The 12,996-nt window shown below is 36.9% G+C and overlaps 1 protein-coding gene across 8 annotated transcripts in view; it reads left to right on the forward strand.

Moving 5' to 3' along the window:
* Positions 1-12,996, forward strand: part of TBC1D19 (TBC1 domain family member 19) — a 145,864-nt gene that overhangs the window by 37,731 nt on the left and 95,137 nt on the right. For 7 of the 8 annotated variants that reach the window (XM_025887716.2, XM_073891500.1, XM_025887717.2 and 4 more), the window contains one exon: positions 12,664-12,738. In XM_025887716.2, coding sequence (XP_025743501.1) covers positions 12,664-12,738 — 75 coding nt within the window. Of the gene's footprint in view, positions 1-4,422; positions 4,497-12,663; positions 12,739-12,996 lie in introns of those variants that run through there. The other variant, XM_073891501.1, reaches the window with a different exon arrangement.

The raw sequence follows: 12,996 nt of genomic DNA on the forward strand, positions 1-12,996 counted from the left end.
TAAAGTAGAAACTTAGGCCCTGTCACATGCCCCTGCCTTCTGGACCATTCACCTCAGTGTGGCCTGGCGCACCTCTGCAAGCCTTCCTCGCGCTACTGAGTGTGACTCTCTGCCGCTGCCAAGGGGTTTAATGGGCACCACACAGTCGACCTTTCTCAACTGTGGTCTCAGAGATTATCATGAAAAATTTCAAATATACCCCAAAGAACTCCCATAAACCCATCACCCAGCTTCACTTGTCACAGTGGTTCGTTCTGCTCCTGAGAAAGAATCTGCTGCTTTGAGTTATCACAATCCAAGCAGTGGGTGTGGGGCAGCTTTTTTATTTTTCAACTTTTATTTTCATTTTAAAAGCTCTCAAAATCGGATGGTGAAAGGAAGCAATATAAACAAGAAACATGGAGATATTTGAGGAAATATGTAATATGTTCGTATCTCTGGGTGGTACCTTTAGGTCTAACAATCAGACAGTACTATTGGTATGTCATAAAGCAAAATCATTAAATGATGATACATGTGTGAAAAAATTGTTCGATCTTTTGTTGTAAAGATATAAACTCAAAAAAATAAAAAGATTGGGTCTGAATATTTTTTTTGGTGAAATCTGAAAATTTCCAAAGGGTTTGGAGAAAGTATCAGTTTTAGCATATTAGGTATAGGAAAGAAGATAATAAAGTTATTTTCCTATCATGATGGAAAAGAAGAGGCAAAGAGGTAAATCATAGGTCCAGGTCCATTCTTCAAGCCTGCTGCTAGTTGCTGAGAACGCATAGGAAGGGTAAGTGTATGTATCGTTTATAGATACATGCCACTCCTCTCTTTTCTTCCCAGACTTGCCCATTCACTCAGGGCTTGGTGCGCTGCAGCCCGTGGGCCAGATCTGCCCTGCCACCTGCTTTTGTACGGCAGGCAAGCTAAGAATATTTTCTTTACATTTGCAACTGGGAGAAAAGCCAAAAGAAGAATAATATCTGTGACCCATGAAAATTATAGGAATTAATAAAATACCTTTTTTTGGGAAATAGTCTCGTTCATTTATTTACATATTGTCAGTGGGTGCTTTTGCACTGCAATGTCAGAGTTTAGTAGTTGCATAGAGACCGTATGACCCGCAAAGTCTAAAATATTTGCCGTTTGTCTTTTCACAGGAAGCTTGTCAATCCCTGCACCACATTATTCATTCTTTAAGAGCAGGGACTGTGTTTTTTTATCCTCGGCATCCAGCACAGTGCTTAGCCCATGGAACAGGATTTGTTGAAATAATTGATTCTTTAACTGTGGTCACACTAAATACCTCCTCTGCCAGTTAGTGTCTGCCTGTCTTCTTTCATTTGCTCTCCCTGAGTCATCTAGTTCTTAAGCTCCCTGTTGTATTGGGCAGTTGGCTCACTTTGTAGTCCGGATGGCATAACTCCCGTTCCAGCAGTGTGCTCCCTGGCACCTCATTGTCTCTTGCCACATTAGACTTCTGTTCTGTCTGCCATTCCAGTCGTCAGCCTAAGCCTACCTCTGTCATCTATTTTCTTCTCCCAGAATGTGGAATTACTTAGGAAAGTCACATGAATTCTATGTTTACCCTCAGTTTAGTCTAAATCCATTTCTTTGTCTTTCAGTGGATTCATTTTACTGCCTGTCAGTCCTTTTATTATTATTCATCATGCGTTATCTGCTTTCCAGTTAGGTTTTCCCAGTTTTTCACGCTTGTGTAGCCCCTAATTCTACCTCTCTCTCATTTTAAACATTTAAATATTTTTAACGTTCGCCACTTAGTTTATTAAGAACATTCAGGTCCTCTCATTCAGGTTTCCACTCTTCTTTGCCGCCTCATCTTTTTTTGCCTCTAATCCTCTATAATCAACTATCTACTGTACATTTCTTCTGTGAGGTCAAACTCAATATGTCAAAAACTGAGTTTATTGTGTTATTCCTAAAATGAGCATCTCCTCCTGACCTTCCTATTTCTATTAATTCATCATTACTATAGTAATTTATACTTGAAATATCTTTGATCTCTGTTTTCCATGTCCAAATAGTCATTAAGTTCTGTAAGTTATTTCTTCCCATAGTCTTACAGCCTTTTCGTCCTTTTTTATTATCAAGGCCATTACCATGGTGATCACAGCGATGATGAGGAGGACGACTGCCTTTTATTGAGTGCTAACTTTGTTTCAGACATTAACTCGCATCCTGATTTTCAACTTGTCTCCCTCCCCATCGTCATATGTACTCTTACTACAATTAACTTTAGCTGCAAGTGGGTGAAACCTTACAGCGTATCTCACTGCCTTCTCCCAAGTCTTCAGTGACTACGAATGCCTAACAAGTTCCTTTTCCAAAGTGCAACATTTAAGGATTTTTACTGTTTGTCCCTAGCTTCCCCTTCTACCTTATCAATCTTTGCTCTCTTATAACTGTCCTATGTGCCCTTCCAAGGGAATCGTTGTGCCTTTCCCTCTTGCATCTTTTAACACTTTTATTTTGTTTTCTTGTCCCGGAAAGCTCTTTCTGCCTGCTTAGCATTATGAAAATCCATCTATTTTGTGAGGGTCAGCTCAGATGACATCTCTTCTCTGTGATAGTTACCATCCCTGTTGAAAAGAATCTCTCCCTGTTTTGAACTCTTGTAGCACACTGTCATTTTATGGTTCTTATCACAAATTGCATTCTATTATAGCAATCTCTATGTACATCTTTTTGACTTTTGTTACAAGCCTCTTGAAAGCAGTAACAATTTAAAAACATTTTTTATACCCATTACATCTAACATACTGACCTTTATGTAGCAAGAACTTAGGAAGTTTATGTCAAATTAATGATAATTATTAATTATTGGTGTAGGAAATAATTTAGTTCAGTACTCCTTGATATTATTATATCACTGTGGACTCATGGGTGTTTATTTTATACTTTGGGTTTTAGTTCAATACTCCTTAGATGTTAATACCTGACCAGTACTTCAATACCTTGCCATCTCTTCTACCAATTATTGTGATATTCATTTAAAAGATCTTTACTGAATGCCTGCTAAAAGACTCTCTACTATGTGCTATGAAGATTCAGAAATAAATTAGATATGGGGCACCTGGGTGGCACAGTCAGTTAAGCATCTGACTCTTGGTTTCAGTTCAGGTCATGATCTCAGGGTTGTGAGATCGAGCCCCATGTTGGGCTCCGTGCTCAACGTGGAGTCTGTTTGGGTTTCTCTCTCCGTCTCCCTCTGCCCCTCTCCCCAGCTCGCTCTCCCCCTCTCTCTCTCCCAAGTAAATAAATAAATCTTAAAAGAAAGAAAAAAATTAGATAAAGATTCCACCTATGGGTAACTCATGGTTTAATCATTGAAAGAAGACATGGGCATAAATAGTTGTAGTGTAAGGTAGAAAGTGCTACGTGCTGTGGGGGAGGTGGCCAAAACATTCTGTAGGAGCACTAGGGAGGACTTGGGCATAGGTGTTTCCTTATTAAGTTGTTCTTTGCTCTTTACAATCAGAAAGAACTTTAAAAAAAAAAAAATCCAGTTAGTATTTCCTTCCCCTTTTATTAAGTAAAACAGGTCGGCAGAAAATATTTTGGAACTGGAGCCTGGAAAATTTTGATTTTTTTTTCCTATTAAAGTTGCATGAGTTATTTGAACTTCACTTAGATCTTGATTGTGTCTTCAGAGTTGGGATGTAAATCAGCTCTCTGCAGTTTTTGGCAAGCTAGATTGGTGTTCAGTTTTCTGGACTGATGAGGGAAAGAGGTTTCTTATACTGCATCAGCATTTCCCAGAGTGTTTTCTGCTAAATACTAGCCCTGAGAGATGCTCCACAAAAAAGGGTGCCATGGACAAATAAGTTTGGAGATTGAGGCCCACACTGCCTTCCTCTTGGTGAATCACAGATTATTTATTTATTTAAAAATTTGTGGTTTTTAATTGAACTGATTTTTTATTGAAGTATAGTTGACACACAGTGTTACATTAGTTTCAGGGTTTCAGGTGTTCAGCATAGTTTCGGGTATACCACATAGTGATTTGATGACTCTATACATTATGTTCACCAGAAGTGTGGTTTCCATCTGTCATCATACAATGCTGTTACAGTTCCATTAACTATATTCCCTGTGCTGTACCTTTCACTGCTAGAATCACAATTTTATGATTTATTAATGGACTTAATTTTTTATAAAGGTTTTAGATTTACTGAAGAATTAAGAAGATATTATAGAGTTCTCACAGATTGCACACCTAGTCTCCCCTATTATTAACATCTTAAGTTACTATGGTACATTTGTTACAGTTAGTGAACCAATATTAATATGTTATTATTAGCTAAAGTTCATATTTTATTTGAATTTCCTTAGTTTTAACCTAATGTCCTTTTTCTGTTCCAGGATCCCATCCAGGAAACCACATTACATTTGGTTGTCATGTCTCCTTAGGCTCCTCTTGGCTATGAAAGTTTCTCAGACTTTCCTTGTTTTTGATGACCTTGACAGTTTTGAGAAGTACTGGTCAGGTATTTTGTAGAACATCCCTCTGTTGGAATTTGATGTTTTTCTCATGATTAGACTTGGGGGGGGGCTGGTTCTTGGAGGAAGACCACAGACAGAAAGTGCCATTTATGGTCCTCACATCATGTCAGGGTATATACTGTCAACATGGTTGGCACTGTTGATGTTGACCTGGCTTGCCTGGCTTGGGTGGTATTTGTGAGGTTGCTCCACTGCAAAGTCACTTTTTGTCCCCCACCCCCTTGTATATACTGTTATCTTTGGAAGGAAGTCACTGTTTATGGTTCACATGTAAGGTGAGAGAGTTATGCTCCCCCTCCTTGAGGTGGGAGTCTCTACAGAAATTATTTGGAGTGTTTCTGCATGGAAGAGTTGCCTCCCTCCCCCCAGTTATTATATCACTGTGGACTCATGGATGTTTATTTTATACTTTGGGTTTTAGTTCAGTAGTCCTTAGTTTAGTTGCACACAATTTGTTTTAGGCTCTAAGATATTCTTCAGTAAAGAAACTGTTTAATTTTATTTAATCCAGTGTTGTTCAAGCTTACGTGACCGTGAAACCCTATTTCCATGTAAAATAATTTGAGAACTACTTTGCTACACCTTTTAGAGAAAGCAGTATTTGAAGAAACTGATATATGGTGTGTGATTAACTATATGAATTTTCTTGTGAAATAGTACTAGTAAGCACATAGCGCTCTAATTATGTGCCAGGTACCATTCTAGTGCTTTACAAGTATTTACTCATTTAATGTTCATGACAAGCCTGTGAGGTGTGTTACTCTTAGGATCTTAGGTCCAGTTTCACAAAACTAGTATAGGTGGAAGAGTTGGGATTTCCACCTGGACAGTCTGGCTCTAGAATCTGTACTACCAGATGATATTTAGCCTGTTTCTCTATCCACTCCCGAAATGCTCAATTCAAGGTATGCCATGTGGTGGAATTTGTTCAGTTCTCTGTCAATCCAGTAACCTAAATAAAAAGGAAAATTTTGTTAGTTTTATGTGACTTCAATTCTCATCCTCTTCCTAATTGATCTTTCTGCCTTCTGTTTAGTCACTCCATTTCTTTTTTTTTAAGAAGATTTTATTTATTTATTTGTCAGAGAGCGAGCAAGAGCGAGAGAGAGTGAGCAAGCATAAGCAAGGGGGAGCGGCAGGCAGAGGGAGAAGCAGGCTCCCCGCTGAGCGGGGAGCCCGATGAGGGACTCGATCCCGAGACTCCAGGATCATGACCTGAGTCCAAGGCAGGTGCTTAACCGACTGCGCCACCCAGGTGTCCCTAGTAACTCCATTTCTTAAAACTTCCCAGACTTTTAGGGGGTTCCTGGGTGGTTCAGTTGGTTAAGCGTCGGACTCTTGTTTCGGCTCAGGTCATGATTTCATGGTGCGATATGGAGCCCTACGTGGGGCTCCGCCCTTGGCGGGGAATCTGCTTGAGATTCTCTCCCTCCCCCTTCCTCCCCTTCTGCTGCTCCTCCTGCTCAAGCCCAGGTGCAAGCGTGCTCTCTCTCTCAAATAAGTAAATACAATTTTTTTAAAAAACCCAAAACTTCCCAGACGTTTAGAGTACAATTGCAACTTATTTCTGCTTACAAAACTATAAATGATCTTGCTCCTTTTTACCAGTCAGGTCCTATCTCTTATGTCCTCACACTGTTCCTCCCCATCTTGCCACTCCCCTGCCCACTTCCACACACATCTGCCTTCTCTGTCTAATTATACTTGACTTCCTTCAGTTGTTCCAGCAGGAGAACTGCTGCTCATGCTTCTCCCTGGAACTGCCTCCCCACAAATCCCACATATTCTGGCCAACTTCTGCACATTCTCAGGTGTCCGGTTACACGATGGTTTCTGACCTTGAGATCTCAGATTCTCAGGTACTTTTTCTTTGTCGCCAGTCCTCCATACAGGAAGCCCCCTATGCCTCCTACCACAGTACTTGGGTTGTGTGTATTATCATCTAGATTCTGCCCTCTCTGTGAAGCAGGATCAGTCTCTCTCCTTTTACAACTCTATCTTCAAACATCTGGCACAGTGCCTGCCTCATGGCAGATGCTCAGTGGATATTTTTTTTAATGATGGGTGAATTGAATAAACAAAAAATAGAAAATGTTCCCTCTTAGAAAATATTCACACCCTTTTTCCTAGTAATTCTACTTCTGGAACTTTATTTAAAGGGAAGAATCAGGGAAATGCAGAAATTTATGTTCATGACAATGTTAAAAAATTTAAAAGAATCTAAATGAATAACAGTAGGGTTTGTATATATATAGCATGTTATCTCCAAAAGGCAGGCATCAAAAATATTATTTTTGAAAGAATATAATGAAATAGGAAAGTGTATACAATATAATCTTAAGTGGAAAAAGCAAAATATAAAACAGTATAATTCCACTCTAATTAAATATGTATATGCATGTGTATATGTATACACACCCGTGTGTATCTCAATTGTACACACACAGGCATAGGAAAAATGAAAGAAGAGAACAAAATACTAACAGTGGTTATTTTTGGCTGATAGAAATTTATGGATACTTATTTGTTATTCTATTCTTTACATATTGTTCTTTTTTCCAAATTATCTAGAATAAATGTGTTACTTTTATAGTGAGAGAATTACTAAAATCTTTCTCCTTTAGATAGCTGGGTTATAACTATTGTGCTTTATTTTTTTCAGAGTTAAGGAAATAATTTTTTAATTTCATAATTTTATAGTCTATACACTCTAAATTATATGGCTTTTAAAGACTTATTTACTTTAGTTGTTATAAAAAAGTAGCAAGGCAATAGGTAATACCAAATTAGAGATTTCAATACAATTGTGATTCTTTTGTAATTTTTTTGCTTCTCATGGCTTAGAAATTACCTTATTTATAAAAAACTCTTGAAATCCTTTGACTTAATACCATAGATTCCAGTTGTTAGGGAAACTGATTTGAAGGCAACAATAATTTCATTTGGAGAGGATATGGGTTTAGGTAAAAGGTAATGTCTTCCTATTAAACATTTTAAATGTAAAAGGCCATTCATTTTTCTTTTAAATAGCATTTTAAGGCTTTATTTATTTCATAAGTCTTTTGGGCAGAAACCATTATTTTCTTTATATCTTGCATTAGTGTGCTGTCATTTCTCAATAGTTTATTTGCCATTTCCACTTCTTTTTCTGTGTGTGCTAAATATATATTGATATTTTAGTTTCAATAATAGCCAGGACTATGATTTTTTTTTTTGAGCATTTATTTTTGAGACTTTGGGCTTGTTTAGTCACCTCTACAGATGGAGCCTGAGAAAAGTTATCTATAAAACTGGGGAGTGGAAGTGGATCCAACCTCTCAAGTTCATGTCCTTTTGCTTGAATACTTCTGGAAACAGGGAACTCGGGATTTCACTCACATGAACCATTTCAGTTAAGCCTTTCTACTTATTGGAAAGTTTCTTTCTCTGATTAAACGGTCATTTGCTCCTTATAATATTACTCACTGGTCATAGTTTTCTGCTTGGCACAGAGAAAGTGTTCCATACATGTCAGTCAGTGAGGCAGCAAGTAAACAAAGCAATGAAGGAGTACCCCTGAATTCAGATTAGAGTTCTTGAGGGAACCTAAAGGATAACCCAGGTTGCGAGCAACTGCTTTCTTCATCTTGGATTTCCCCTCACTGTCAGGGAATTCTATTATTCCTCTTTCTGATGTCAATAGAAATGACTTTTCTGACTACCCAAGATTTCTATGGAAATAACCTCTCCGATCATCTGACTGAAGTTCTTGAAAGCGGTACCTTGGAAAAGCCCTGCTGACCTTGCATTGTGTCATAAATATGGAATAGGGAGTGGGGAGGAAGACATGGTGAACCACTGGAGTTACTTTTCTTTCAGTATTTTTAGGCTTTAAAAAAAGTGGTTTGTATTTTATTAACAACTAGAAGTTTTGACATACCTAGCGCCCTGTTTCCTTGCTTATTCTTTTTTGTTCTTTCTGTGTGTATGGCATATGGGCTGATATAGCCCTTGTGACCTTTTTGAAACTGTCTCATGTTATTTGTGTGTCTGTCTTATCTTCCCCACTCCCGCAACAAAAGTGATGTGTTTCTTAGAGACAGGGATGCCGTTTTATTCATCTTTAGTGGCATGTGTTTAATAGGTGTTCAATAAATGTTTGTTGAATCAAAATCTTTTCATTATTTGAATTTTCAGCTATAACACCTCATGTTCCCCTCTTCTAGCCACAAAAATCCCAATTTTTCTGAATTTAATATTCTTTTCCTCTTATTTTTAGTTATGCTTTCTTCTTTTCCGGATTATTTCTAAGTTCCTGCTTCAATTGTGGAGCACATAAAAATGATAATTGAATAAAGATTTGTTCAACATTGCTTCAGTTCTTAATATTCTTTCTCGTTCTACTCTCATGTGCTTCTTTTAAAAGTTTCCTCATTTAGGGGCGCCTGGGTGGCTCAGTCATTAAGCGTCTGCCTTCAGCTCAGGTCATGATCCCAGGGTCCTGGGATCAAGCCCCGCATCAGGCTCCCTGCTCAGCAGGAAGCCTGCTTCTCCCTCTCCCACTCACCCTGCTTGTGTTCCCTCTCTCGCTGTGTCTCTCTCTGTCAAGTAAATAAATAAAATCTTTAAAAAAAATAAAAAATAAAAAAAGTTTCCTCATTCATGCCCCGCATGGGGCTCCCTGTTCAGTGGGGAGTCTGCTTCTCCCTCTCTCCCTGCCCCTTCCCCACTCGTGTTCTCTCTCTTGCAAATAAATAAAATCTTAAAGTTTCCTCACTCATAAAATGAAGGTAAAGATACATGTCTCACAGGATTGTAAATCCTGTGTAAATACATGTAAATTATGTGGCAGTTTCCAAACTCTTTTCTTTCAGAATGCTTTCTTCTGTTGTCTGATTCCTTTTCTGTGTAACTCTTTGCCTTAACTGTTTTCTCTCTCTATTACATCTAATTGAATTACATTCAATTTCAGGTTGGTAAATTGAAATACTTGGTAGCGGGGGCTATCCATTTAGGAGAACTATGATTAATCATTTAAAAATTGTACTTTCTAGAAAACACTTGAATGAGATGTTTTTACCAAAATAATTTTTTAAAGGAGACGTTAACAAATATGTTTCAGGATATCTTTTTGAAGTGTCATTCCAGAAGATGTCATTCTATTTTGAATGGCCTTCATGTTTGAGTTTTTAGTAGGCTTTAGTAGGCTTTATACGGTATTGTGTACTGCAGTCTTAAAAATGTATCTATGTATTATGTATGTATTATGAGCCACACATTGATGTCTGTTGTAACTTTTTGTTTTTATGTCCATGATTACTGTCTTTTTATCAGTTCAAGAGCCTTTTTATGCATGACTGAAAATGAGAATATTTGGAATCATAATTCAATAATAGCAATTTGGTTCTTTATATAATAAAATAAGTGATACAAATCAAGGATTGGATTTTTCTTATTTTTAATTTTTTTAAAGATTTTTATTTTTTTATTTGAGAGAGAGAATGAGAGAAAGAGTGAGCACAAATAGGGGGAGGGGCAATGGGAGAGAGAGAAACAAGACTCTCCACTGAGCAGGGAGCCCCACTGGGGACTCAATCCCAGGACCCTGGGATCATGACCTGGGCTGGAGGCAGACACTTAACTGACTGAGCCATCCAGGCACTCCAGGGATTGGATTTTTAATCTTTATGCAAATTTTATTTTTGTAGTAATGATTGAATTAAAATTACTTTTTTCTTTTCCAAAATAAGCTTTCTTGTATCTTTTTCCCCCACAGTCTGGAGTGGGGGAAGGGAGTGACAGAAGACTTATTAGAGGAAATGATATTTAAGCTGAGACTTGAAAGTTGAGTAAGATTTATTGAGATAAATTGAGGATAAGGATGTTGGGGGTGGAAGTGGGTTTTATTGTTATAACTAATGTTTGATCATGAATAAGGTGCTCAAATGTATTTTAAGTCTTGGATCTAAGAGAAATATTTACAGTAAAAAAAAAAAAAGAGAGAGAGAGAGAATTGAAAATAAACCAGTAAATGGGGTTAGTTTTGTCAGTATTTCATATAATTTATGAAGCTTTACTCCTGAAAATCTATTTCTATATATTTAGTGAACCAAGGCTTATATGTTTCATACAGCTCTATATTTCTCCTATAGATGAATGCTTTTTTTTCATTCATTGCTGAGGCCGTTGTATCAAATTTTTTTTTAAAGATTTTATTTATTTATTTGAGAGAGAGAGAATGAGAGACAGAGAACACAAGAGGGAAGAGGGTCAGAGGGAGAAGCAGACTCCCCGCTGAGCAGGGAGCCCTATGTGGGACTTGATCCCGGGACTCCAGGATCATGACCTGAGCCAAAGGCAGTCGCTTAACCAACTGAGCCACCCAGGCGCCCCTGTATCAAAATTTTTTAAAATGCTTGCAACATTACTTAGAGTAGAAATCTGTTCCATCATTGAGTATCTATAATGTGCTAGACAAAGTGTGATTATGTGCTATGGTAGGTGAAGGAAGGGGTGCTGTTAGAGACTATAAGCAAAGGTGCCTAATACCACCTGGGGTGAGGGACCAGGAAGAGAAGGCTTAATAGAGGTAAAGACCTGAAAGGTGAATAAGATTTATTCAGATAATAGGAATAAGTACGTTGGGGACGAGAGTAGAGCATGGAGAGTATATTCCAGGTAAAGAGGGTAATGCATTTACATATATGTGTTAAGGAGGAAGCTATGAACAATAATAGCTATAGTAAAAGTTATCATTATTGACTGATTATTATTATCATTATTATGTCACTGTTCTAAGCACTTTACATCTTTAATCTTTATAACAACCACATAAAGGAGCTATTATTATTATTATTCTACTTCTATTGACTGGATATAACTGTCCATTATCAATAATGTTATATATAGGGCGCCTGGGTGGCTCAGTTGGTTAAGCGACTGCCTTCGGCTCAGGTCATGATCCTGGAGTCCCGGGATCGAGTCCCACATCGGGCTCCCTGCTCAGCGGGGAGTCTGCTTCTCCCTCTGACCCTCTTCCCTCTTGTGTTCTCTGTCTCTCATTCTCTCTCTCTCAAATAAATAAATAAAATCTTTAAAAAAAAATAATGTTATATATAGTTCTCTTCTCCTCTCTTGGTCTAAATTTTGAAGCTTTGGTATTATTTTGTTTTGGTTTCAGTGAGTTGGAAGTGGCCTGTAGGCATGTTTAGTAAAAAGACCCAAAAAAAAAAATGTTATGACATTTTAGCTTGGTGTTAAAAAGAATAATTTACTAAAACATGGTATACGTGGGTAATCAATTTATGACTCACTATTGAAAAGAACTTATTATTTCAAGTTTAAAAGAGATACAGGGGTTAGAGAAGAAGGTAATCAATGCTGCAAGAAAAAAAAAAAAAAGACAAATCCAGATTGTGACACATCCTGCAAGATAACTGGCCTGGACTCCTCAAAAAAGTCAATATCATGAAAAAGAAAAGGACAAAGAGACTCTAGATTCAGCTACATGAGAAGAGACATAACAACCAAATGTAATGTAATGCATGCATTTTTAATGGATTGTGGATTAAAAAAAAACTTTTGGAGACAACCGGAAAAGTTTGATGGTGGACTAAGTATTAGATGATGTGAAATACTATTGCTAATTTTCTTAGGTGTGATAGTGATATTGTGGTTATTGTGTAGGAGAAGGTTCTTATTAGAACATTCATGCTGAAGTATTTAGGACTGAAATGTCTTGGTTGGAAAAATGACAATATAATAATTCCTGTAAAGTTTTATTTTTACTAGGTTATTAATGGGATTTCTGAGTATCGAACATTTATAAAATGCTTAAATGTAATTTACTTTTTTATTACCTGCTATTTTTTCTTATAATATGGGTTGTTGATTTTTTTTTTTTTTTTTTTACCTCTCCTCATTGCCATCCTCCCCTAGAACATCAGTTCTATGAGGACTGAAACCTTCTGTTCATGGCTTAATTCACAGCACTAAGGATAGTATCTGGCACATAGTAGGCAGTAATCAATATTTGAGTAAACTAATGAATGAAGTTAACCAATCTCAACCAACCTTACCGTTTCTATATAACTCATAATATCTTTAATTTTTTAAAAATTTGTTTTGGTATTGTTAATCAGAAACAATAATAAGTTGTTCTTTATATTTCAGGGAAGTTGGGAAAAAAGAATTTTGAAGAGTTTAAATAGTATGTGCACTGAACTGAGTATCCCATTGGCACGAAAGGTACTTTTAACATTTAAGTATTTTATTGTGAATCAAATACTAGGAGTACCATGAAGTTGTAACTGTTAGGCAGATTTATCTTTTTTTTTTTTTAAACCAGTATATCAGTTTGTTTTGAAATAAAAATCTGTAAAAGGCCACTTACATGGGTGTATTCTAAATAGATTTCTATTACATATACTGTAATGCTTTTTTTAATGAAGCATATCTTGAGAATAAATAAAAATACAGTATATAATCTACATATAGATTATTTAG

Source organism: Callorhinus ursinus, unplaced genomic scaffold, assembly GCF_003265705.2.
Source record: "Callorhinus ursinus isolate GAN/ISIS: 27379988/994484 unplaced genomic scaffold, GSC_fseal_2.0 scaffold4, whole genome shotgun sequence".
NCBI classification, from domain to species: Eukaryota; Metazoa; Chordata; class Mammalia; order Carnivora; family Otariidae; genus Callorhinus; species Callorhinus ursinus.